The sequence below is a fragment of the Gavialis gangeticus genome, unplaced genomic scaffold (assembly GCF_001723915.1).
Source record: "Gavialis gangeticus isolate Ggan-Ray unplaced genomic scaffold, GavGan_comp1, whole genome shotgun sequence".
Classification (NCBI taxonomy): Eukaryota; Metazoa; Chordata; order Crocodylia; family Gavialidae; genus Gavialis; species Gavialis gangeticus.
Window position 1 is genome coordinate 2,455,541 of NW_017729031.1, and position 27,435 is coordinate 2,482,975.

Sequence of the window (27,435 nt, forward strand, 5' to 3'; positions counted from 1 at the left end):
AGTCCCATATCAGCTGCAAACTCCCTGTGTAAGCTGATGGCTCTGTGCCCCAAAGAGTAAATTTTCCCCCTCCTCCCTTTCCCCCACCACCACAGGGCAGGGAGGGGGTCTCTGTGTGGCACTGCCTGGCCCAACCTGGCCCAGCCAAGCCATGGGGGCAGGGCCACCCCAGCCGATGCAGCTTGGTGACAGGGAGGCTGAGCCCTGTCAGAAAGCACAGCCCGGCCCAGCATGCACAGCTGGTAGCTGGCAGGGCAGCAAGCTACCTGGATTGGCTCAGAAGTGCCAGCAGGCTCAGAGCCCAGCAGCTGCCCACCACAGCAGCTCACTGCAGACCCAGAAGCCCCTACAGTGCCTCCAAACTGGCCCTGGTAGCCTAGTGCCTGGCTAGCTGCTTGGCTAGCTGCCACTAAGCTGCAGTGCCTGGGGGTGGCCCTGGTGTGGCTGGGCCAGGCCAAGCCAGACAGCACCTCATAGAGCCCCTCTCTGGGGCAGAGAAGCAGGCCAGGGCTATCTTGAGGGGTCCTGGCAGGTATGCGGGGCCCTGGGGTCGGTGCCCAGCAACCCCTCCAATCAGCGGCTGACCCAGACGGGGGTGGCACAGGCCTAGGCAGCCCTCCATGAGGCCATGTCAACCTGGAGGTCCGGAACGGGACTGATCTGGCGGGCCAGGCTGGGCAGCAGTTCCAGGAGCCTGGGCACAATTCCGGACAGGGAAAGGTTAAGGGTGAAGAGTCCCCCTCTGGGGCTGGGCAGCCTCACAGAGCCCCCCTCCCTGCCCCACAGCAGTGGGGGAAAGGACGGAGGGGGAGGAAGAGGAGCCCCCCTCCAGCACTGCACAGTACACCTCCCCACTCTGGGGGGGGGAGGAACAGGGGAAAGAGTCCCCCTTTGGGGGTGGGCAGCCCCCTACATAGCAGCTCTCCCCACCCCATGGTGGGGAGGGCAGGGAGGAAGGGGGCTTCTCTGCCCCAGCTCCAGTCTCCTGGGGGTGGGGTGGACTGAATCCCCTCCTTGCCCCCTTAGCCTTAATGGGGCCATGCCAGAAGGGCTGCAGTCCCTGCCGGTGGAATAGAGAAGAGAGGACGGGGGGATAAAACCCCTCCTAGGCACTCAGATATTTGGAGGGTATTCATGTCCCTCCCCATCCCCTCACTGCTCCATCAGCAGGGATGTGGCCAGATGCCATCCCAGCCTGGCCCCATTAAGGCAAAGGGGGTAGGGAGAAGGGTTAATTTCTCCCTCTGTCCCTTCTGCCCTGCAGCCAGGGTCTGCCAGACCTAGAGACCACCACTGCAGCCCCCTCCCCTCTGCTCCCCAGTAGATATACAGACCCAACTGCAGTGGGGGAGGAGGGGAAGGAGGGAAAAATTAACCCCCTCCCTGCTCACTTTGCCTTAATGGGGCCATGCTGACTGGTATCTTGCCATGTCCAGTCCCTGCTCAGGCTAGAGAGCAGAGGGGCAGGGCCAGCCCTGCTTTCTGGAACAGAGAGCACAGCCCAGCTCAGAGAGCATGCTGGGATTCTGAAGGACTCTAGTTTAACTTAAACCAGGAAGGGGTCTGGGACAGATGTTGCATAAACCTGTTTGAGTTCAATCAGTTAAGTCTGATGGTGCATTCAACCAGGTTTATCTCAAACCAGTTTTGGCACTAGATGTCTGTTCTCTTATAGGTTTAAACCAGTTTTTGATCACTTAAACCAGTGTAATGTCTGTCCCTAGCCTAGCACACTGCTTTCAGTAATGCACAGCTCCTTCAAGGAAGGGCAGGATTCACCCTAACATAATAATACCTGGTGTGCATCACAGACCAGGTATAATTCAGTCAATAAAATTATCTTAAAAATGTAATATGACTGTTCCCAATAGACAATAGATTCGACAATAGATTCATCAGAATTCTGCACTTTTGTTACCCTTTTAACAAGTGACCACATTCATGAAAACCTAAAATGAAATATCTTAGATGCATGGGCATATTCAGATTGTCCATGAAAACATCTTTTGTTCTACTAAGCAAAACAAACACTCCATTTTTTTCAGAGTAGTGTGAAAATAGAACTGGCTATTAAAATAGTTTCCAAGTTTCTCAGCTGTTGCCAGCTTGTTTCACTGTTGCTTCAAACATATCCAATCTAGGATGCAAAGAAATCATGCCCAGCAGTGCATAGTTGTTAGACTGGATTCACTGTTAGTGAAGAGCCAGTCACTGCAGGTCTGATAATTGTTTTCCTGGTGAAGGAGCGCTTAGACTCACAACCCCAATCACCAGCACCTTCTTACCACTCACCATTTTCATGTTTTATTACTGTGACAAACTTCCTTTTCTGTGAGGAGGGTTGGAAGGAGAGTTTCTTTAAAAGTTACTGCATTGATGGTGCTCCAGTACTGACCAGAAAGTTAGCTGTAGAGGTATATATGAGGCAACTCCCACCTACAGGTTAAATAGGCTGGCTTTTTCAAACAGACTTTTTCTTCCTCATCTGGGAAGCAGAAGAAAAAAATCAAGGTAGCAAATTCAAGTTCCTTCTATGTATAAGTACAGTCCATACACGGTCTAGCTTGCTGTAACTTTTAAGGCATTTAAGGATTTTGTTTCCTGTGGTTAGAAAAAAGGTATTTGTCAAAGGAAACCAATTTAAAAAAATGGGTCCAGACATTTACCTTTCAGAAGCAATGAATCTACTTGGTTGGGAACAAGCTGCTGTTATTAGGCTGAACACAGGCATTTAGGATAAATTTTAGTCTTATGATGCTCCCATTTTGTTGGCTTGTAGAAAAACTGACCCTAATAAAAGCAGATCTCCCAAACAGCAGGTCACTTGGTACTTACAGTTAGAATGCTCAAGCTCTGCAACTCTTTCAGATAGGTTGCATTTCTTCCTGAAGTAAATTGTCTTAGGCCTGCTTATGATGAGATGAAGAATTTAGGAAAATATTCTATTTACAGAAAAAAAGACATCCTTTTTAATTCTGCCTTCCCCAAAATGCCCACCAGTGAGTGAAAAACATGCCTGCGTGTCTTAAACATCATTAAACCAGATGTACTGCTGCCTGATATGTTCATCTTTCAATATGCTGGTTTAAATTATGGATTTCAATTACCATGGGGAAATGAACCTCCAACTTTGTAATTGCTGTTTCAAGTCTTACAGATGACATTCTTGAATTCACAAGATTAGAACGCTCTGTTTCGTGTTTGATCATGTTCTCTTCAGTTAGCATAGTAATTTCCAAACTGCCACTTTTGATAAGGATTTGAGGAGTCACAAGCATTTACCCTCAGGGCTTTGTGAGACTGATCCACTTCCAGACATGTTGGCTGCTGAAGGTGTTCTAAAACGATGTGATCCATCTGAAGAGAAAACGGAGAAGACAGTAGGTAACAGGACTCATGCTGTACTTGTTATTACTTGAAACTGGAAAAAAGATGGAAGTGGAAATGATGTTTATCTGTTTTGCACAGTGCAGGTTTTGATTCCCCACGTTGCACCCAGTTTTGCATATGTACAAATCTTTCAGAGGTTTAAAGAGAATTTTGGGTGGGCTCCAAAATTTGCACCTGTTGCTGAACTAGATTATATACCTTCTGTGCTGCATGGCTTCTTAATTCTTTAGAAATTAAAAGATTAGTTCTCTTGCTGTCCAAATGATAATTATCATTCAAAGGAAATAACTCCAGATGGCATTTGCAATGTAGGATAATGTATGGCAGGAGACTTGGTTTTCGTATGTGGTATTTCTTACTGATAAAGTAAAAGCACACTCGCTATGATGAAAAATGTGTTAGGTAATTTGATAATTAAGTCCAAGTGCTGGGATGCTAAATTGGATTATGAAATTGTGAAGGGTTTGAATAATTAGGGGCCATATTCTGATTCTTTTGTGCTTATGTGCATTTACCTTTGCCTACATATTGCTGGTATGACAATGCTACAAGTATGTTGAATGCTAGGAACATTTTAATTTTATTGTTTTACACTCTAACAACTGAGAGCATAATCTGATTAATACCTAGGTGAAATAATAATGAAATACAGATATATTTTATTTGAACAGGTAATGGGACTTTGTGTGTGGTAAATGTACTGAACATTGTAGAAGTGGCATGATCGTTATGACAATAGATGAAAGTAAAGGACACTACTGTTCCAGTGGTCATCATTAATCATGAGTTGACTATCTCTTCACTTTTCTTGTTGTATGAAACAACAAATACTAGTCTGAATGGTTTTTAACACTTTGTTTACAGAAACTCACATTGATCTTTTTTTGTAATCAACTGCCACTTGACCATTCAGAATGTCCTCGGCTATTACCATGTAGAGGTGAATACAAGCCTAGCTGGACCACAGCAGTGCTCCTTTTTTCTTAATGCAGTGATAAACACATCAGACAGGCATAATCAGGAGTAGGTGCCTTTACCAATTGGTGTCCTTTTCAGGAACAGTTTTACATATATGTATATATACTTGTGGAACTTGTATTTATCATAACTTTCCAAATTATTTAGTAATGTTGGGCTGCAAATTTATTCTTCTCCAAGGTTGCCCCACACTCCTGAAGACTTATCTTTTGGATTCTTAGTACAAATTAAACGGACATTTATTAGTTGCATTCTTGTTTTTTTGTTCAGCTACAAATAATGGGTATAATGATCCTTAATATTATATAAATCACTTAATCTCATTCTGCCTTGGTGATGGTCTGTAAACCAAGAATAACCAGGATGATGATATGTATCTCTTTTGCTGCTCTGATTAGTTACAACCACAGTACCCTTGACCTAAGACCCACTGTAAAAAACCATGATATTTAATTACTTATTCAGCTATCAAACCAAAGTAAAAGGCAAAAGATTTATGCGACTTGAAGAGAAACCAGAGTTTTACTGCTTAACTTCCAACTTCAGTAGAGGAATGTTTAACACTACTCCATGTAAGGAAGTTGGGATACACTTTCTTTTTTCTTCATTCAAAATAATGCAGTTACAACTGGGCTTAGTGAGGAGGATATTTAATGGAGAAAAAGGAAGTGTTTTTGGTTAACAAATTTTTATGGTTGTAATTGAAAGGCAGGGACTGCCAGTGACAGCTGGAGGCTGTCTTTCTTTCATAGGCTGTGTACAGTATGTTTTTAAAATCCAGTGCTTTCATAAAAACTAATCTGATCTCTTACTTCACCGAAAAAATAATTGTACAACCCAGGCCTGTCACTAGCTCAGTCATGAGTAGGTACAATCATCTGTGTCAAATTGTGTTGGATTGAGTATTGTGGCTTTTTAAAATGAAACACAACTTTCTTTATTTTATCAGGAACCATCAAATGTATCTAGCTTAGGGCTTAAGGTCTGGCCTGGAACAGTTCCAAACATCCAAAACTGTCAATTTATCTATTGAACTCTCTGTGTTCATAAATGGATGATTGTGTTCCTATATGTTTACAAAGTTTTGGAGGAAGTGATTTTTTAATGCTAACCTGGCTAAAAGTAAAGAATGGAAGGCTGTCAATATCAAAATGTCTTATGAGAATCAATCAAATGACATAATAGCTCCTCTTTTCCCTCTAAATTGAAGAGTCTTCTAAAAGATGCCATTTCAAATGGAGTAAATCATTTCAAACTTTTCATGGCACTCTTAAATTGTTAGAGTTATCTAAATCATGGCAGGCAGGGATCAGAGGCCCTGTGAGATAATAGGTGAGAGAAGGGTGGCAGGGGCAGGCGGGGATGGGGAAGAGGAAAAAATGTAGCTGGTACAATGCAGACAGGTTACCTGGGGTTATCAGATGGCAGGCAGGTCATGTGTCATAATGTGCCATAAAGCCAATGTCTATATTTAGTCCACGATTTTTTTGTAGCCAGTGGATTTATGAAGTGAAGTTCATGGGCTTATCTACAAAAGGTGTTTTGTAAATTCCCTTTGAGGATTAGAATTTACAAGATAACTACTCCTCACCAATTTCTCAGAAGTGTGCTTCCACAAGTAGGTGTGTATTTTTGTCTTTGATGGATTCACTCTGGTATGTAGTTGTTTAGTTTCTCCTACGTTTTTTTCCATCTGGGCCTTTAGTGCACTGGATAAGAGAGAGTACATTTCTGGGGGTGCAGGTGTAAAATCTAGGAATAGTGATGGTTTTGTTGTGTGGTGTAGTTATTGTGGTGGTGGTGGAAATGTCTTACATTTTACACACTCCCTAAAATCCACAAACAAGGGAACCCAGGAAGACCTATAATATCCAACCATGGAACCCTCACTGAGGAAATACCAGGTTTCATTGAATCCATTCAAAAACCTTTTGTCATGCAAAGACCAAGTATTGTCCAAGACACAACAGACTTTCTCCTGAAACTTAAAGACATAGACCACCTTCCCAGCAATACCCTCCTAGCCACCATGGATGTTACCAGCTTATATACCAACATCCCACACCAGAAGGCATATAAGCCTGCCTTACGTATTTAAAAGAGCAAGATTACAACTCAGACCTAAAGATACTACTGAATTTATACACTTCATCCTCACACGCAACAACTTCTGTTTTAACAACCAACACTTCCTCCATACCATGAGCACAACTATGGGCACCTAAATGGCCCCACGATATGCCAATCTTTTCATGGCCCACCTGGAACAAGAATTCCTCATGAACTGCACCATCAAACCCATGCTGTATCTAAGATGTATAGATGACATCTTCATCATTTGGACAGAAAACCTGCAGTCTCTGATTTCTATCACAAGTTCAATAACCATCACCCCTCCATCAGACTCTCTCTTAAATACTCCAGCACCAACATTTCTTTTTCAGACACTATGATTAATCTCCAGAATCGTAAAATACAAACCAACATATACAAGAAACCCATGGACCAACACACATATCAACATAGAACCAGCAATCACCCTAAACACACCAAGAAAGCCATAATGTACAGCCAAGGCTTCTGATGCCACCAAATTTGCATTGAGGAGAATACTGATGATCAGCACCTTGCAAATCTCAAAAAGATTTTCACCCAGCAAGGACACTCCTCCAGAGACAGAGATCATACTTTTGAAAGACTCATCTGGATACCAGGTAAAGAATTGCTGCAGTACAAAGAAAATCAGCACGAATTACACAGCATTACATGTCACTAGAGGCTTGCAGCTACTGCTGCCACTGCCAATGAGGTTACTGTTGCCAACACCAACGTTGTTGCTGCAGCTGCCACCAATGCCACCACTGCTGCTGCCAACGCGAACACTACCACCATTGCTGCCAATGCCATGACCAGCCCATAAATTGGGGAAGCCAGCCTTGGCCTGCAGGGCCAGGGACAAACCAAGGTGGCTGGCTGGGATCTGACCCCAGGGCAGCACGGAGTCCCTGGGTATATCACAGACCCCCAGTAGCCCCATAGTCAGGACCTGTGCACATAGTGTGTCAGCGGAGAGCCCCTTTGAATGATGGATGCCAGAGGAAGGAGGAAAAAGGGGGTGAAGTCAGAACTCTCCAAAACTCCAACACTCAGGAGTGAGCAGCTCAGTGCAGGGCACTGGAACCCTGCCTCAACCATGCTGACAGATGTTTAGTTAGTCATTTTGAATTTGTGTTAGCCTTTTCACCCTGACTATAGTACTGCATGGTTAGTGGCTGCAGATGGGACACCATGTGGCTGCATGCCAATTGATCACATTAAACCCTCAAATGCAGCTTGTGATCCCTCTTAACACCTGAGTGGAAAGGGGTGGGGTTTAGGGGAGGAGGATACCCACAGAAGATGCCAGAAGGGAGCCCAAGCCAGCAGAAAGATCTTCAGTCAAGTGAACCAAGTACATCTTCCATAAGCCTGGGCAGAAAAGTCATCTCAGGGCAATCCAACCCCCACATGCAGCATGGAGGCCTGCCACAAGGAGAAACCAAATAACAACTGCATACCAGAATAAATGCACACTGAAAATCTATCAAAGACAAAAACATACAACTATCTGTGGGTGTACACTTCTCACAAAGTAATCACTCTCTCTCCAATCTCTCAGTTCTCATCCTCAGAGGGAATCTACAAAACACCTTTTGTAGATAAGCCTGTGAACTTCACTTAAATCTACTGGATACAAAAAAATCATAGACTAAATATAGACATTGGCTTTATGGCATATTATAACGTGCCTGCCATCTGATAACCCCAGGTAACCCATCTGCATTTTACTAGCTACATTCTTCCCTCTTTCCCCCCCTTCCCTATCCCCTGCCCCCTTTATTTCAGCTGTTGTCTCACAGAGCCCCTGATCCCCCCCTGCCATGCATATACATTTTCACAGAATAGCATTTTTCTGCTGGCTTCCATCTATCCAGGAAAGAACACAAAGAAACAACAAACTCCCCCTGTGCCTGAAGAAGGGTTTTTATACCCAAAAGCTTGCAAAGAATTTTTTTTTCCAGCTATTTATTTGGTCTTATAAAAGATATCATATTTACCTAAAGAACTTTGGCTGCCTTTGTCTTTAGGCCAGCACAGCTACAACCAGGAACCCTACAGTTATCTAACAAATGCAAAGCTTTCACTTTCTGGAACACAGGGTTTGGGCCAAAAGAATAGGCAATGATATCTGATTGATGTACTTATATATTTTTGTCCTAGGTTGGTTTAATTGTATAACATTTTGATTGATACAATGCAAAAGCAGGCAGAATGTAGATATACACCACTCTGAGAGGTAATGTGGCCACAGGAGTAGAATCACAATGCTGTCCAATAGCCTTGAATGTGCACTGCAAAAAAAAATCACTGGGGCCAACAATTGTTTTAGCAAAAGTAAATAAAATGTCTGAAATATTCTGCTGTAACATTTGTCTTATGAAAAAGAGATTTGGAACCATTTCTCTCCCTCACATTTTTAGAAACCCACAAAGAGAGAGAAACACTATGCACATGTACGTACCTAGACATAATCTCTATGAAGTTGCTATAGTTTCTGACAAAACATTTAAATTGTATATTTAAATTATATATTTTTGGCACATACAATTGTTTTTCCTTCGTTTTAGTTTTAGTTCATGTTTCACTACAGTGAGGGAAATTTTTTACAAAATGTTCTACTTACGAGCTTTACTTGAAAGGAGACCAGTGATTTATGTATCCATTTCAAGCTATTGTTTCTGTTATCGCAAGGGTACAGGCCCAATGTTCCTTTTGCATCTACAGATGCTATGCAGAAATCTCCATGTTTAATCAGTCTCAGCCAAGTATAGTTGAACTTCTGGTTCTGTGGAGAAAAGTCAATTGCAGACTGATTTCACTGTGCATGTGTGGGATTTTTTCCCCCTGTATTTCTGTCTTGCACTTCTTAAATCCAACAGTATTCATTTATACTTCCTGTAATTGTTTCATATTGGTCTGAGTGAATCTAGAGCTATGAGTCAGGATTTAGGATCTGATCATACTTCAGATAACTTCACTGATTATGCTCCTTCTGCCTCTGATGGGAAGAGGGTATGCCTGTCAAACTTCTGTAGCTGAGATCAGGATACAACTCAATAGCTTTCTTAATGTTTGTGTTTACAATATGCTAGGGCAGTGGCAAAATGATCAAAGAAACTTTTGTGGCCCACATAACTGAATACTGGGGTAAAAGGAAAATGATATGTGAGCGGATCCCTCTTTGCAGAATTCAGAAGCTGGAGACAGCTCTAGAACAAATGCAAAAAAAGGAGACTTGGCTACTATAGTTGGTATAAAATAGCTGATGCTGGAATCTCAAGACTGGCCATCAACTGGAAAATGGCTATTGTCCTGCCATAGTAAGGTCATCAATCCTAGCAGGTAGCCTGTTTCTATACTGATCAGTAATTATTAGGGTATTGCCTATCAAGAAATACTGCCCATAAAAGACAGTACTTGTTGCTTGGAGCAGTTCCCACTTTTCTTCTCACACCTGCCCCATTTTGACTTTGCTGTTTTCATGTAGAATACAGTTGTGGTCCAAAGCCATTTTGGCTTTGTTAGTGTTATATAAAGTTGTGATCCTTTTCTACTAAAGCTTTTTGTCCCATTGGGTGCATATCCCTTAGGCTGTATGTAAACTAACTGGAAGTTTCCATTTAGTTTTGAAGGTTCTCAGAGTTTTTATGTATGTTTCATTTCAACACTACAGATACAGTACAGTTCTCACTTTTTGATGGAATCTTTTGGCAATATATTTTAAAAGGATTACATTAACCTCAAAGTTGGAATTCAAGTCAGTAGAGTAGAATTCATGGGGATTCAGCAGAATTATCAATACAACTGACATTTGCTGTCTAGTTTCCAAAATAACAACCTCAAATATTTCTTACCTTGTTATTAATTTCACAAGTCTCAAAAGTTAGAGTAGAATTTTCCACTGTAATACATCCAGCCATTGCTATATTAACAATCTGGAAAACAGAATTAAAAATAGAGATTTAGAAAAGGGAATAAGTCTAATGTTATGCATGTAATTGCAGGAAACAGAAAATAGCAAAGAGAATATTACTCTGCAATTGCCCTAAAGGATCCCTGAGATAATTGGTTAGAACAGTGACACTCAGTCTTTTTAGAGCCAGGGCACCCTTTAGACTCAAGAGATCCCTCAGAAAATACCAGCTCTTTGTTATTGCTTAGTTTTTGACTACAGGTCAGTAAGTTTTTCACACTATGGATTTCTATTTGAAATCTCTGGGTTTATCTTGTAAATCACATTTATAGACCTAAAAGTGCTAATCAAGTTTGACAGCTATAAATACATTTACTTACTGTTAGTAAAAAATCAGAACAAAAATGGCTGTCAGTAAAGTCCATAGCTGTCAGTAAAAACACTAAGTAGCCACAGCTTGATTTAAGTTCTGACTAAGCACAGCAGTGCCATCTGGGTCTAAACAGTAGCACAGTACTTAGCACGGAGAATTCTGCTGCTGCTGCATCCGAGGCTGCCTATAATATTCCTGCTGGGTCACTGGTATGCTCCTTTGGGGCTCCTTGCTGGAATGGGAGGAGTGAGTAAGAGTGAGGAATTGACTTGGGAGGAGATGGGGATGATGGGGAGGGACGGGATCGTGCAGTGAGGGTCATCAGAATATGGGGATGAATATAGGGCTGCTGGCATCACTTAGGGGGGCAGAGGCAGGCAGTATAGTGTAAAGCTATGGTTTTAGTCAAGCAGGGTTGCCAATCCAAGATTTTTTTTCACTGCAAACTTTTTACTAACAACCAAACATGTTTACTTTTTTTATTACTATAGTTGATGTTAAACTCCTAAATTTAAAACCAGCTTTTTAACTGAGACCTAGGAGCAGGGCAGGACCTGGTAGAAGAGTTATATTTACATTATATAAAACATGTATATATATGTAAACGTGTGTGTGTGTGTGTGTGTGTGTGTACATATATATATATAATATATATATATATATATATATTATATATATATATAAAAAAGTTTATATATCAATAAAGACATGTGCCAGTAAAAATGTTTCGCTGTCAGAAGCTTGGAGGTTGTCAGCAAAACAAAAAAATATTGAGTTGGCGATGCTGCTGCTAACATTATCCAGGGTATGTCTATAAATGCTTTAACGTGCACATAAACTTAATGCACATTTGCCTAATGCACATTAAGGTACATGTGCATGCAGTAAGGTGCATTAATGTGGTGTGTGGACCGACTTGGGACTAAAGTTAGTCCCAAGTCAGTTGACATGTACAGTGTTAAGGTGCCTTAGTGCATGTACATATGCGTTAAGGTGCTTTAGCTATTCGTGCCTAAATTTGCCATTTTAAGGCGTATTAACAGCACTCATGTGTAGATGCACTCCCTTAATGAGCTTTAAATTGGGCTAAAGTACCTTCAATTGGCATGTGTAGATGAGCCTCCAGAGGGAAACAATTCCTTGGTTGAGAATCACTGGGTTAGTTATACGTTTTACTGAATGATATATGTAATAGAGACATAACATAATCTTACCCATACGTTCCCGTACTTGAGGCCAGGGGTCACACATGGGTCCATACACTTTTATAGTTTTTCACTGAAAAGTTGATGATAAGAGCTTGGTGTAGTCTACCTGAAATTCTGAGGACTGACCATAGTCTATTCATCCAAAAAATATTGAAGCCCCTGGTTTAGCCAGACTAAAGCTACTGGCCCACATTCTCTACTGCTGTTTGTGAGTGCTCATACTCAAGTCTATATTTTCAATCAACAGCGGGAAATTGATCCTTCTTGAAACACCAGAGGTATCACATATCTAATTTCTTCTGTTAGACATAGCTACTGTTCATGTTTCTACTTTATATTCTGTAAATTGTTGAAAAATCAATTATAAAATCCATTCACATTCCTACCTCAAGTCAAGCAAGCGATAGATTAGGAGAAGAATCTCTTTGGTAGACCATATGCAGACAAATTGAATACCTGGCGAATCAAATCTGAGATCAAATATCTCCAGTTATCTTGGCCAGCAAAGGCCAATACACATATAAAAACTGTTCTAAGCTAATTATGAATGCTACAGTTGGCTAACCAGAAAGTAAAAAAAAAATAAACAAATGCAGCTGGCAGAATGTATCTGCTCTATGACCGTAGTTTGCTAATAGATTTAGGAAACAAGTGGTGAGGCACAATTCTATTCTATTCAACTGGCTACTTTACTGTCGTCACCTGTTGTAACATCTCCTTGAAGAGCATTAAATGATATAACAAGTATGTATTGCATACTTGTTTTTTTTTCTCTTTCTGGCTCTGTTTCTTTTTCCACAAGAGGAAACAATTTGTGAATTTTTAGATATAACATATTTAATTCTATTATGTATGATGTGCTCTGTATTAGGTCACCGAGATGACTCTTTCTCCCTTTCAGATGGGGGTGGCTGCTCTTGACCAGTCTGCAAAATGGAAGCATTAGTACTTATGTTAAGACAGAAATAGCTATGTATGGGTTGATGCCTCAGAAAGAAGCACCTTCAGTTGCAATGTAAGCATGAATATTTTAGCTATTTTTAAGCTAGGTCACAATTTTGTAGCATGTTGGTGGAGACACAGAATGCATATCACAGGTTGGAGTTGAACATGCAATAGTCAGTTGAAAGTACAGATACCTGTGACGTTTTTAAAAGGATATCTATTTTCTTTATCTCTTTGCATGTTCCCATATTCTTGTTATAATGCTGACACAATGTCTCGTGTAGACGCATCCGCTTATGAGTGCTGAGGATTATACCAAAACACTGCTACTGCTGAGCTGAATTCTGCAAGATACCAAGTGTCTTCACATCTGACAGACTAAAATTAATGGAGCTATGTTTGTTTATACCACATGTGGATCTGGGCTTCTATTAAACATGTGGAGGTACATTCATTGTGTTTTAAAATAATCAAAACAATATTGGCAAAATAGAGCTGAACTATTTTAAACTGTTTTTTTGTTTTTTTTAAAAAAAGTTTAGTAAATTAAAAAAGGGGGGAAAGGGCTACATTTTTAAAAAAAAAAAACAATATTTGGAAAAAAAAACTGAAATATTTTAAAATTTTTTTTTTTTTTTTTACAAATGTAGTCCCTTCCCCTCCTTTTTCAATTACTGAACATTTTATGAAACAAACCAGATTCCTGTGAGTAAATTTCATATTCATAAAATATTCCTCAAGCAGCTTGAGTAGTTAGCCAAACAGTACTTTGGAGAACTTGTTGGAAAATGTATTTTCCATCCCACATAATTTCAAGATATTGAATTTGTTTCTGTCCTGAATTAGAGCAAAACTGCCAAAAGACTAGAAATTTTCAGAAACCTATGGTCTGAAAAAAAAAAATCATTTTTGATCAGATTCATATTTTGAAAAAATCCAAACATTGCATTTGTTTTCAACTCTGGATAAAATAGATTTTGAAACAGAAAGCTGTTTGACCTGAACACACTAAACATAACTCTAAAATGGAATTTTGCTATTCTCAGCATATCTTTTTTCCAGGAAAAAAAAATGAAAGTTTACCTACATTAAGATTTATTTTAAAAAGCAGTCTCATCAGAATGGCATTTTCTGACAAGTTAAAAAATCTCCTACAAACTCTAATTGTTGGTGAATTGTTTAATTTAGTAATTATCACAGAAAAATAACAAGCTGTTGCTTCTATCCAGCAATTGGAAGGTTTTAAACAGCTGAATAATAAATAACCAACTTTAATCATTTTCAGGCGAATTATTCCATCTTATAGTTTCATAGTTTCTAGGGTCGGAAGAGACCTGAGCAGATCATCAAGTCCGACCCCCTGCCATGGCAGGAAAGAGTACGGGGGTCAAATGACCCCAGCAAGGTGTTCCAGCCTTCTCTTAAAGACCCCCAGGGAAGGAGCCAGCACCACTTCTCTTGGAAGTTGGTTCCAGATCCTAGCTGCCCTGACTGTGAAGTAGCACCTCCTGATATCTAGCCTAAATCTCCCCTCTGCCAGCTTGTGACCGTTATTCCCGGTCACTCCTGGCAGTGCTCAGGGGAAAAGGGACTCCCCCAGTGCCTGCTGGTCCCCTCTGACTAGTATGTGAAAATATAAAATATGTGAAACTTTTGGGGCATGTTAATGCAGGCCCAGTGGCCAGTTCCAGATCACAAAGTGCACAAATTATGACAATGCATTCTCAGCATTTATATTCACAAAAATATTCTTCGACGCTATATTATTTGTTTAGGTCTACTGAAAATATTTGGCCAGATCCCAGGTGGCACAACTCACTGGATTGCTGGAGATTCCTGTACAAGACAGGGATGTCTAAGAGGTTACAAGGAGCATTGTCTTCCTATACCTCCTCTTGTACTGGCCCTTCCTAGGAGGCATATCTGAATGTGTCCAGTGTTGCCATGTGCTGTCTCTGGCTGCCAGAACGGGCTATGAGGTGGATTTCAGTTGCACTGGGGAGGATGAATAGAACCACTGCCAGGCTTAGCATTAGGAGACATAAAGCTATTTATGTTTGTCCCCTTAGAAAACATAGTACTGGCAGAACTGAACACCTGGCACAGTCCTACTTCTATTGTTTATCTAAAAGGACTTTTAGAAGCAGATGGATTCACTAATAATTTTTTCTAGAAGCCAGAAATTGAATTTAAATGTAGTCTAAAATTCTAAGTGAAATATCATTCTTATGATGCCTCAGTGGGAATATTTTATGCTCCTGAATTTTTAGAAATGTTTCCAGTAGCCCTAAGCTTTGTTAACGTCTGGATGAGGGCCAAGATGAGAATCTAAATTTTGTTTGGGAAAAAATAATTTAAAAAGAGATGCTGAATATCTGAACAATTGGCACATCTGTGCAAATGTGATTCACTTGATGTTCAGGTTTAAAGAATAGCATGGATATAACACCAGGATGATTAAAGGCACTGGGAAGCAGATTCAGATCATACAGAGAATGATACTTGTTCTGTTACATTCTCCTCAAAACTGTAACTTTAAAGTCAATGGGATTTCTAGCAGGCAAGTACAACTGAGCCTAAAATATCTTTGAAAAAGGTTTCTGCCCAGTTCATTGCACTCGTGTCGAAACTGGCATTTGGGCTGTAGCTGCACTTTAATATATAGCGTGACTTTGCTAGGCTGGCTACCTCCATCTGTAGTTTGGAAATAGCTAGAAATGAATCTGTATTTATTCTAGAAAGTGAAAAAATACAGTTTTCTAGTGCACTCTAGTGGTGACAGGCTATTAGTACAAAACCCTGCAACAAATTTTCTCCAGGTATTTTTTCTTCCCCACACAACCTATGAAAGCTCTAAAAACCTTGTACAAAAAAAATAAATAAATAACACAACCAAAATTTCTCTTGTCTGTCCATACATTTGTCTACAGAGACAACATTTTTAAAGCTTAATTTGGCTCTTGATTATAAACAGGGCTGTTACTATAAAATCATATCCTTAGGTTTCTATTCATTTCCTTGTAAAAATACAGGGAAGTGAGAGTCCTGAAATGTAAAATATTCAGAAATTTCAATGAATAGGAAGTGTAAATGGAAAGACAGGAATCCCAACTAAGGAGGGACATGCCCTGATCTGCTGCCTATCATGGACCAAAGACAATCCCTCAAGATACTAAAGCTGTTTCCTTGTACACCACCATATGCAGCAAAATGAAGTGCATGATGCAAAGGGGTAATTAAGTATTCTGCACCTCTGGGAGACGCTGAGTGAGCAAGTGCCCTGGACTGCCTAGATGTCAGTGACAAATCATTGAAAGCAAGTATAAATGAGGGGGTGGCAGGAAACCCAGCAATGTCAACATACAATTGTAATATATTTGCACTTGTAAAGTTCACGTACCAGCCCACTTGCTCTGACAAGAGGAGCTTCCAGGTCCGGGTAGACATTGTCCAGATACCACTTGAAGCTTTTGCACTGAAGTTTCTTTCGCAGTTGTATTTGTTGAGTCAAGTTTCCGACATCCAGGTTTTTCAGGATTAAGTGGTAGGCATGTCCATAGAATAGTTCTTTGTACTCATCTAGCCAGACCTCTGCAACACGAGCCAAATTCCGCTCCACTGTCTTTATCCTATCTTTAGGGAAGGAGTAGGGATTGTCATTCCTGAAAATATGTCCAACTCTGGAGCATGGGTTGATCTCAATTTCTCCTCCACACATCCAGATCTGGTAAATAGAGTTTGATTTGTTAAATATGATACACATCATATTCCGGGAGGTTTTCAAGGCCCACCTAGACAAACTTTGGCTGGGATGATCTAGTTGGGAACGGCCCAGCTCTGAGCAGGGGGTTAGACTAGAAGACCTCTAGAGGTCCCTTCCAGCCCTAATTTTTCTATGCTTTCTATGAAAACAGCAGACCTGATTTTGAGAAGAGGCCTTGATTTTGCAGACATAGTTGTGTATGTATAATTTTACACTTGCAGTTATGTGCGGCTACAAATGAAACATGCACAACAGGAACTGGATTGTGTTAAGGATACTGAGGAGATATTTTACGCTCAGAGGAACCTTTTTCAATCAGGTTTCCCTCCAGAGCTCTTCAAAACAGAGAAATCACAACTTCTATCCTACCTAGTAGGGAGCAGCAGTATATGTTGCCTTGCCTATTTTGCCTGCTTATTTGGCTCATGTAGTAGAGGCGTGTAGTCAAGGCTCTGCCTCTTTCAGTTTCTCTGGAGAAGTCTGCTGACTCTGGGGCACTAGTAGACACTGTAGTTATTGTATCTTGTCCCCTGACAGGGAGAAAAAGGAAAGTTTCTAACTCACCGCTCCATGCACCCATACAAATGCTCCAGCCCAGGACGCCTTTAGTTAGCTATGCCTTAATGGCAGCATTTGCAAGTGCAATGAATTGCAGGTCTGTGACGAGTGCTTTTTGCTGACACTGGGGCCTCCAGAGCTAAATGTATGAGAGCCACGACTCTGCTATTGGAAGATGTAATAACTTCTCTGTTGGCAGCACACATTCACCAATAGCTTACATATAAGTTTCTTGTCAGGAGCTGAGGGTGAGGCCTTTCTAAAAATCATATAATATGGTATTCACACAGACTAACTTGCAAACAGCAATAAAAAGTTCTCTGCTTTGTTCTCTGAGCATTGCTGAATTGAGCAATAACTCAACACCTGGCCTTGTATCACCAGAAAAAAGAACTTAGGTAAATATACAGAGTGACTTCTGGTTACTAGTCCATGCCAGAAAGGAAATAATTATTACAATACTTGGTGTAGGAGTATGAACACAGCACATTTCAGAGCCACTCCTTTTTGTAACCTGACCAGCTGATTGCCACATCCTCAAATGCAAGGGTGACTGTTTAAATCATACCGATTCAAAGTCTTTCTTTAGTGTCAAGGCCTTGATTCAACAAAGTCGTGTAGAACATGAATTGGAGCCTAAATAAGATTCAGGGACAATAACATTTGAAGACTAAATGTATTCAAACTTAGAGAAGGAAACATTCATGTCTTCATTAGGGATGTAGCATACCTTGAATGAAATCTCCATATTTTCACCTCCCCAAACATCCAGTCCAGGATCATATGTTCCAAGTTCAAAAAAATACTTCTTATCAATGGAAAACAATCCACCTGCCATTACAGGGCACCTGGGAATGAACCACAGATGTTACACCTGTATTCTAGGGTAAAATAAAAATTAATCTTCACAGCTGTTGAATAAAGGAATTGCCAGGAAATCATGGGCTACCAGCTGCCCCATGACAGTTACTACGTGTAAGAATATCCTATATTAATTTTCATTCATAGAACTGGAGACTAAACAGCCACCTGTTAGTTTATATAAAGAGATAGAAAACTTTATTTAGAAAAAATGGTGAGGAATCAGAGAACAGAATAAGCAAAGCCAGACATTGTTTAAACTGTGATGGCAGTCAAGTGGTAGTGAGTGGATCTATAAATGATCTTCCTAGAGGTAGGCAAAGTTGACTGCTGGAGATGCTAGTGTTTAAAAGCATGGATGGTGGTAAAAAGAAGAGGCATTCTTGGGTAGAAGAAAGTAGAATAAGCCTTGGCAAAGTATGTAAACAGAAGCTTAAAGTTTTAATGAAACTATGCAATCTTTTTTTTCTGATGTCCATAAATGTTGGTCTGTTTCTCTATCCAGATTCTTCAACTGTTGCCCAGTACTGTATTATCTGAGTGCCAGAACTGCAGGAAAAAATATCTTATGGGGTTCAGTTTTTATTTTAGGTTTTTTCCTGGTTAAAGATGCATGTTTGTGCAGTTTTGGCAATGGTGCAAAGTGGAGTAATGATGAAGGTAGTATGGGAAGCCAAAGAAGGACAGATACACTGGAAAGGCCACTGCACAGAAAATCCATTCATGCAAATGACAGGGAAGATTCAATCACTTAAAAGGTGGCAAGAATAAGAGTCCAGACTGTTCAATCATTGTGGTAAATTTTAGAACTGCTTGGGTGAGACTCCCTGTCTCACCCAGGCTCCACTTAGACACAGTTCAGGGGGCAGAGATGCAGGGAATCGGTTATGTATCCCTGATTCAGCATTGTCCAGCTGTGGCCTAGGAAGCTGTACCAAGTGCACTTTGCTGTGTGAAGAATCCAATCACTTAACTTCAAGTGCAGACAGCAAACACAGCACAATTTAGGGCTGATAAGGCCAAAAATAAGCAGAAGACTTTACACCTTACTATCTTGAATTACCACAGCTACAGTGGCTCCTGACATAAAAGGCCCTTCTACTAATGTACCTAAGTATACAGAGTGACAGTTCAGAGTCTTCATCTGTGGCCACACTGCTGCTGGAATCCCTTGTTTTGTCCATAATGCAGCATTTGACAGATTATCTATAGCAGTGGTCTCCGAACTTTTTTGATTGCGCACCCCTGTCAGTAAAAAATTTTTGAGCATGCACCCCCAATATATGTATATTTATTGAGGGTGCCACTGAGCGCCACTGTCAACCCCTCTGCGTTGTGGAGCTTTCACTCTTCCCTCAGGATACCTCGCGTACTGTACGTGACACGTGACCATCTGACATACGGACCAAGTGAGGGCTCCAGTGTCAATCCGTATATTAAATATTAGTAACGCTTAATTTCTTCAGATAAAAAATAAATATAAATAGAAGTTCTAATATTTTCTTCCTGCACCCGAATGTATCATCTTGCGCACCCCCTGGGGTGCGCGCACTCCACTTTGGAGACCACTGATCTATAGCATCGTGTGTGAGAGTTTTGCTCACATCAGATGGTACAGCTTAATACAGAATTCAGTTAGCTATAATTTTTCTGGGCCTTCTGTACTCAGTTACACAAGAGTGATGTTTGGCTCAGAAAGATTAGGTTCCCTGTTATGAAAACACCAAAAAAAGGGAATCTTTGCTCACAAAAAAATAATGTTGTACTCTCACCTTATTATATCTGTTTCCTTGATTTTATTCTTTTCAATAACCTCCTGAGGAATCTGCCTCCACCCAAAATTCATTGGCCAAGTAAAAATCCCACGTTGGAAGTTGTCCACTGTCATATAACTAAAACAAGAAAGGGAAAGCTATGACATCAGCTTCTGAAGCAGGATCTTAATCAGAAGAAATTTGTGAAACTGGATTTGTTTATGTAAGTAAACAGAATTCTAACAAATTTCACTCTTGACCTCCTTTGAACACTAAAAATTCATGAAATGTCAGACAAAATGCAGTTTAGTGTATTTGGGCAATTGGTAGTCGGTCTAATTTCTACTCATATTTATTTTCTCATATTCCTTGTGAAGTAATTTTGTGAAAGATAATTAAGTAATTATAGTTCCTGGAGAGCCTTTCTAATTAAAATGCCTCAGTGTCATGTGTATTAAACTCCTGCGTGTTTAAAAATGGCGGCAGGATGCTGTAACTAAAGTTCATTCGATGAGCTTTAGTTAAAGTACTCCAGTGGCCATTTTGAAACCCACAGAGTTTTACACACGTGATGCTGTGGTGATGCTAGAGTGTTTTAATTAAAATGCAGAGCAGACTTGATTAATCAGAGCACGTGTATAGGCACACTAAGTTAACCCTTCATGGATGAGATATTAGACTAAAGCACTTTCTGTTAGAGCATGTGGTCAAATGTCTGTGCCGGATCCCATCAGGGATTAACTTAGAGTGTGACTGATGCCATACCATGCGGCATTTCACAGGGCTGTGCTCTAGCCCTGGGCAGAGTTCCTGTGCTCTGTCTGAGTGCAAGGCTGGCTCTGCTCCTTGGTTCTCATTGACCCAGTCAGTGACAGCCTCTGATCCCAGCCTGGTGTGAAGCCTGGCTGGGGGAATGGGGGGTGGGGGAAGAAGGGTTTCTGTCCTCACAGCCACCCTGGCACCATCCTGTGCCACAGCCCACCTAGGGGGGCTGTGGGGGAAGGAGTCTGGGGTCTCTCCCCCCACAGCTGCCCTAGCCAGGCAGCAATGCACCTATGCGTGGCCTTGGGGGGCTGTGGGCGAAGGGCTCCAGGGTGTCTCTTTCTCTGCCCCCTCCCCCCCAGCCACTTCTCACAGTTGCCAGCTGATGGAGGTGCAGAGGGCAGGCTGTGGAGCAGGGCCACTCCAGCAGCTTCCTAGGAGGTGTGCAGAAGTGCCCCCAGTAGTCAGTGCTGGAGCTCCCTCCCCACTGAACAGTGAACATCTATTCAGTTAGCTTACTTTTATAGTGCTTTAAGTAAAGTGTGATAGAGTGCTTCCGCCAGGGGATTTTTGAATGTCTATACTTAGCCTTTGTTATAATTAGTATTTCATGAAAATTGCTTGTATTATATCTTGTATTTCATAAATGTACACCAGAGCAAGAAATGAAGTACCTCATGTCCTTGTCACTGACTACTTCAATAACTGGGCATGCCACTTTCTTCCTGTTTATACGGACTCTTTCTAGAAGTGGTTCCAACCATCCTACATTACATTCCACATGAGAATCTAGGAATGTCAGTACATCACCTAGAGGGGAAATGCAGAGAATGGATTACTAATTTATGAGAATTAAAATGGACTTTAATGAACTTTTTCCAGAAAATACTGAACCTGATTTTGTAAAGAACCTATTTTGTAAAGAACATTTGACTACTTGCAAAGTACCACATTCTGGCCAGAACTGGCACAGGGTGCAAAGACAGAAAGGTATGAATGGTATTCTTCTCTCATCACCCACCCTGCCCAAGTCCCTACTTTGTAACATTTTTGTAGCTGCTAATGACCTAAGTGTGGTTAGAGTCATGACCCTCTTGCAACTGGTCTGCTGAATGTGAACAGAGCACAGAGTATGCTGCACCTGCTGCTCTAGGATTTACTTCCCAGATGCCAGGCAACATTTCCCCTTTGCTCCCTCCTATTTAAGATCACTGGGAGCAGAATCTTGGACTCAAAAGTTAGTCTCCTCATGGAGAATGCAAAGTTGGTAAAGGGTGGCTTTGCATAAAACAATAGAAAAATAAGGGGAAAATGCTTCCTGAAACATTCCTGATGAACAGGTCCAAGCTGTGAATCAACACACTTCACTTAATATGGCCTTAGACAAGCTTCCAAACCTTCTCTGTTTACCATCCAAGAAAATTTCTAGCCAACAAAAATTCAAAGTAAGCTCAAGAGTTAGGCTCCGGAGCGGCGACAGACGCGTGGGTGAAAGTCTGCCTTGCCCCCGCTCCCCTGAACCCCCTAGACACCCCCCAGCAGCCACGGAGCCCCCTGCTGACCCCCAGCACAGCCAGAGGCAAGTGGGGCTGTGGTGGGAAGGGGTTAACCCCTCTCTGAGAGGGGAGGAGGCGGCTGTGTGGAGCCAGCCGGGTCAAGCCCCGCCCAGGCCCCTACTTGGCCCAGCCCCCCAGGGAGACAGAAAGGTAGGAGGGGGTACTCACCAGTCCCCCTCCAGTAGGGCAGGGCCCCCCAAATCCTGGGCAGGGCCCCCCCTTGCCTGAGGGCAGCTTTCCTTGATGGCAGGCCTTCTGAGGGCTGGAAGGGATCTTCTGAGGTCCCTTCCAGCCCAGATGTCTATGAAATCTATGAAATACCAGGCAAAACTGACTGTGCTAGTAGAAAGCCCAACTTCAGTACAATTAGTTTATAGTGATATTTTAATAAGTAAATGATATGGGTTTTTAGCACCAAAAATGAGTTCAGAAAAAGGCAAAAACAGAAATGTTAACATTGTTTTCATTCTGCTGGAAAATGCAAGCCCTTCCATAGCGCAGAATAATCAGCTTTTCAGCTGAGGAATGAAACTATTGTGTTTCATCACCGTATTATTTATTTTCTGTAGATCAGCATTATAAACCTGTCAGTTAGAACTGAATTAGCAGAAAAAGGGCAAAGTGTCAAATAATAGTGTTTGAAAAAGTTGCCATTTTTTTCAAAATATGTTGTTGGCTGAATCGCCTTCAACAATTTGTAGGCTTGGTCAACTGAAAAATGACAAAAATATGTTAAATAACATTCAGCTCTAATATTAGGTCAGTGGCCAAGATACATAGCATAGTAATGAGAGGGCATGCCTATATGTGGCCGTACGATGCCGTTGTTACTGCACCATCACTTAGTACTTCCTTTTTATCAGGAGTGACCAGGAATAAGAGTCACAAGCTAGCAGAGGGTAGGTTTAGGCTAGACATCAGGAGGCGCTACTTCACGGTCAGGGTGGCTAGGATCTGGAACCAGCTTCCAAGAGAAGTGGTGCTGGCTCCTACCCTGGGGGTCTTTAAGAGGAGGTTAGATGAACACCTTGCTGGGGTTGTTTGACCCCAGTACTCTTTCCTGCCATGGCAGGGGGTCAGACTTGATGATCTGCTCAGGTCCCTTCCAACCCTAGAAACTATGAAACTATAAGTGACGGTGCAGTAACAGCCTGTACTGCACTGTACTGACCACGAATGGCTATTTTTAGTTGCTATGTTGCTGTAGCAGTGCACTATAATGAGGGAGGAAGCTATATTGAGGGAGTGCATTGCTGCAGTGATGCAGCTGCGGCATCACGGTTTTTGCCCATTGATGCTATACCACCGTAGTGCATTGCTACAATGACACAGCATCACATGTAGATACGCCCAGGGAGAAGGTTTTTAAGTATAAGTGTCATATTCAAATAAATCCAAACTGGGAAGTAGGAGTATCTTTCCTCTTACCTTTAGCAATCTCTGCCCCTGCCAGTCTGGCTCTTATTAAGCCATGTCTTTCTTTCAGGTGAAGGATCTTCACTTTTGGGAACTGTGACATATATTTGTCTAAATTGTCCTTGAGATACTCTAAACAGGAGAAAAAATTAGTAAATTCCTTCAAAAACTTAACTTCTCTGTTTTGAAGCCAGTGACAAATCAGTGGAAAACATTTCCTCTGAGTTTTAAACCATTTCCAAAACACACTATATTTTTTTTCCTTTGGAGATAGTGCTGCTAGAGCACATATAAGTTCACTGATATTCAAGAGAACTATCTGCTCCTCCCTTCAAACCACATGGAGGAAGTCCTTCATTTAGCTCTCATATGTTTGAGCAGTGTAGAGGATTGTAGTATAGCCAGCTGGAAGGAAGAAGACAAAATCATATATACTCTGGGTGGAATCTTCAGCTGTACTAAGCATTAATTGGCCTCTACTCTTATGTAGGCTGAAGATAATAGCTTCCATTTATATTTTTGACAGAAGACCAATTTTAAATCCCACCCTGTATGATATAAGGATTCTGCTAACTGTTGATTTCTCCCATGAAAGCTAGTACCTAACAGTTGATTTTAAAACTTTTAAAATCAGAATTATAGCCCTTAAACCACTAGAACATTAAAACCTACCCCTCAAATTGCATTTGTGTTTTTTTTGCTTTGTTCTGCAAATGCTGCATTGAATTGCAAGAGCTAATGTGAAGAGCTACATTTAAATAATCCATCTGGTCTCAAACTGCATGAGGATGCATCAATGCACATCACTGGTTCTTATATGGCATTTTATATTTTGTTTTCATTTGTTGCTGAAGTGGTTTTCCTGTAGAAAATCTTTAGACAGAATAAAATGTAAGGCAGCTGTATGAGTGAGAGGCAATCCCAAGCATGTTTGGATTGAGTATATTGAGAGAGCACCTTGCCTGAGTAACATAAGAGTGAGATCTGAAAGGGGATTTCAATTAGAGTTCTCATTCTGGGTTTTTGGCACCTTCCTTTTAAGCATCTGGTACTGGGCCCTCTTGGAAATGAGATATTGAAATAGATGCATTGCTGACCTGATTCAATGTAGAAACTCCTTGTTATAACAGTTTGTCTTAGGGCAAAAAAAACCTTCAGGGTTTTAGCCCCTCAATTTGATACGTCTTTTTAGTCTATTAAGAGGAAATAATATTTTATATTCAAAGATCTTGGCCCTGATTCCAAGAAAACCAATATTTTCATTAAGCCACTCAGGTTAACACACATAAAGGGAAGTGATGTGAGAACATACTGAAGAGCAAAATTGAAAGTAAATGTTGGTGGGAAATTTGCTCAAAAATCTATTTATTATCATAAAAAATGAATATATATATAACAACTGTTTATACTAAGTTGAGCTTGTTCCCCCTCACTATTTTCATGTAATCGCTCTTCTTAATCTGTAATCCATTCTGGGACAAAGACCCTGCCTTGGTATGTCATTTAAAAATCCCTAGTGTATGTGGCCCTGATGTTGATATGACACAGTACTCCCTGTGACAAGTCAGCAATTTAAGAATTATAACAACCTTAAAAAATTCAGGACTGAACTCTGGTGAAAGCCAAAGTACTAAGTAGGTTCTTTTCATTATCTACAATTGGGACGACTGTGCCCATAACTGGTTACTCCTGCAAATGAACATTTAAGGCATGTCCAGACATGAAGAAATGTTTGGTCCCCCAGGGACAAGGTGCAGCAGTGCACCTTGCGCTACCGCCTCTTATCTCTGGGGGATGCCCATGCCATGCACACTTTGGCACATAGCAAGTTGCCCTGGGTGGGGTAGGGGAGGCTTGGCCAGCACTGTGCTGGCCTCAGCAGCCTTACCGGGGGTCCTGGGGGCCTCCTGGATTGCTGCAGGCATGGTGATCCTGCTGGGTGGAGCCTGGCCAGCAGCCACAGCACGGCTCTGAGTGGCCCAGCTCTGCTTTTTAGCAGTGCATACTGTCTGAGCGTGCACTGCTTCAGGTTTTTTTCCTGTGCGGTTTTTTGACCCCTAGATATCCAAGGGTCAAAAAAAACCATGGAAAGACAAAACAGAGCATCGCATGCTTGGGCAGCATGCCCTTATAGCACGAAGAACTCTGGACTGTGCGGTATGTGGCACTGCAAACATATTTGCATTACCACATACCACACGATTGTGCTTATCTGGACGCACCCTTAGCACGCATCCAGACGAGCACACAAGTGTGGCTTGCGGTGCCTTAAGCCTGTTTGAGGTATTGTAAACCACAAGTGGTGAACCTGCAACTGTGCTGCCAGAAATAGAGCCTGGCCATCCAAAGCCAGGCTCTGGCTGCCAGCCAGGGTCTGTGCAGCCAGATCAGTGCTGCTGCTGCCCAAGGAGACCCACAGCACCCCAGGTGCTGGCCCCAGTCTCCTCTACCTCACCTGGGGCAATTTGGTAGGTGCCAGAGAGCACATTCAGGGGCATGCCCTGGGGGACAAAGCAGCAGCACAAATGTATGCTGTTGCTTTTTGTGCCCCTGGAAACTCACGCGTCTGCGCATAGGGACACACCCTTAGATGCCTCCATTTATTTCTGCCTGTATTTGTTGCCAGTATCTGATTCTATGTCTGGACATGATAATTGCCCCCCGCCCGCCCAGCTTCATATGAAAACTACACATGAAAGGATAAAGATATCTTTTAGACCTATCCCCAAGCTAGGACTTTAGACTTTAGATGTGGAAATTTTCTATCTTTGGATTACTTTGGCCTCATTCTACTGGCTTTGTCTTTCCTTAGCAAATCTCACACTCTGAAGATATAATAGCACTGACTGGAATGGTTTTGTGTTTAACATACTAACAAGATGAAATTAAAGAAGGAAATTACTCGCATTTCTAATTGAAGCATCAAGGAGTAAACTGCATTTTAGCCCTGGGCCATATTAATTTCCTGAAGATAAAGGAAGCTTGCTTACCTTTAGTGCTGAAGTCATCCACTAGAATAATCTCTTCAATTAGGTGTAGAGGAGATCGATTGAGGACACTATGAACTGAGCGTAGAAGAGTGGACCACACTTCATCCACAAAGCACATGATAACTGTGGTGGTTGGGAGGTCATTATGGACCAATTGTCTTGAACACCTGCAATGTCAACAACACAAATGCATAACACACAACAGATGTTCTTAAATGTATAGGAGGCCAGAAAATGTGTATTTCTATAACTCAGTAAAACTTGGAAAGGCTCCTGGTTTAGCGGTTAGCTTGGGACTTTATAAAGAGGGAGGAAAAAAGTATTCTGAATCATAAAGCTGTAATTCCAATAATGAAATATCAGCAATAAATGGAAAAGAGTTCAGGTAGACAAAATGATGATTTTTTATAATACATAATTGATGCTTGTTGTGGGCAGCTTCATCAGAGGTCCAGGGTATTGTCTCTATTTCTCTTTTCCTCTCCCTCAAGCAGGCTCCTACTTTTTACCTTCCCACCCTTCTAGCACACCTCAGACAGGCTAGATTTGCTGCTTAGTAGGTCCAGTAGAATAGTCCTTGATCCTGATCCTGTAAAACAATTAGAGCACCATGTGATCCTGTTCCTTGCTAAGTTATGTTAAGTTTTACATGTGAACAAAGTTTCACATGTGGAGATCTCAGGGTATTCAGTGCTCATCATGTCAAGTTACTACTCACTGCTTTGATAGCTTTTATAGCCCATGCTCCCATGTTTCTGGCATGCATGTAGCTTATAGCTGAAACAACATTCTGTCTGGCATGTCTCCATCTCTTTCTTCTGTCCCTTCCTCAGAGCACAGTCCTTATTACTCATAAAGAAAATCCAAT

General features: G+C 41.5%; 1 protein-coding gene across 1 annotated transcript in view; it reads right to left on the reverse strand.

Annotated features, from left to right (window-relative positions):
- GALNT5 (polypeptide N-acetylgalactosaminyltransferase 5) overlaps window positions 1-27,435 on the reverse strand; it is a 43,654-nt gene that overhangs the window by 8,329 nt on the left and 7,890 nt on the right. Inside the window, exons 2-10 of the mRNA XM_019522385.1 lie at window positions 26,568-26,734; window positions 23,590-23,709; window positions 21,280-21,415; window positions 19,862-19,981; window positions 17,959-18,076; window positions 16,308-16,631; window positions 10,323-10,403; window positions 9,092-9,253; window positions 2,293-3,357 (exon numbers count right to left, since the gene is read on the reverse strand). Of these exons, the coding sequence (XP_019377930.1) occupies window positions 3,217-3,357; window positions 9,092-9,253; window positions 10,323-10,403; window positions 16,308-16,631; window positions 17,959-18,076; window positions 19,862-19,981; window positions 21,280-21,415; window positions 23,590-23,709; window positions 26,568-26,734 (1,369 nt within the window). The 3' untranslated portion in view covers window positions 2,293-3,216. The remainder of the gene's footprint in view (window positions 1-2,292; window positions 3,358-9,091; window positions 9,254-10,322; window positions 10,404-16,307; window positions 16,632-17,958; window positions 18,077-19,861; window positions 19,982-21,279; window positions 21,416-23,589; window positions 23,710-26,567; window positions 26,735-27,435) is intronic.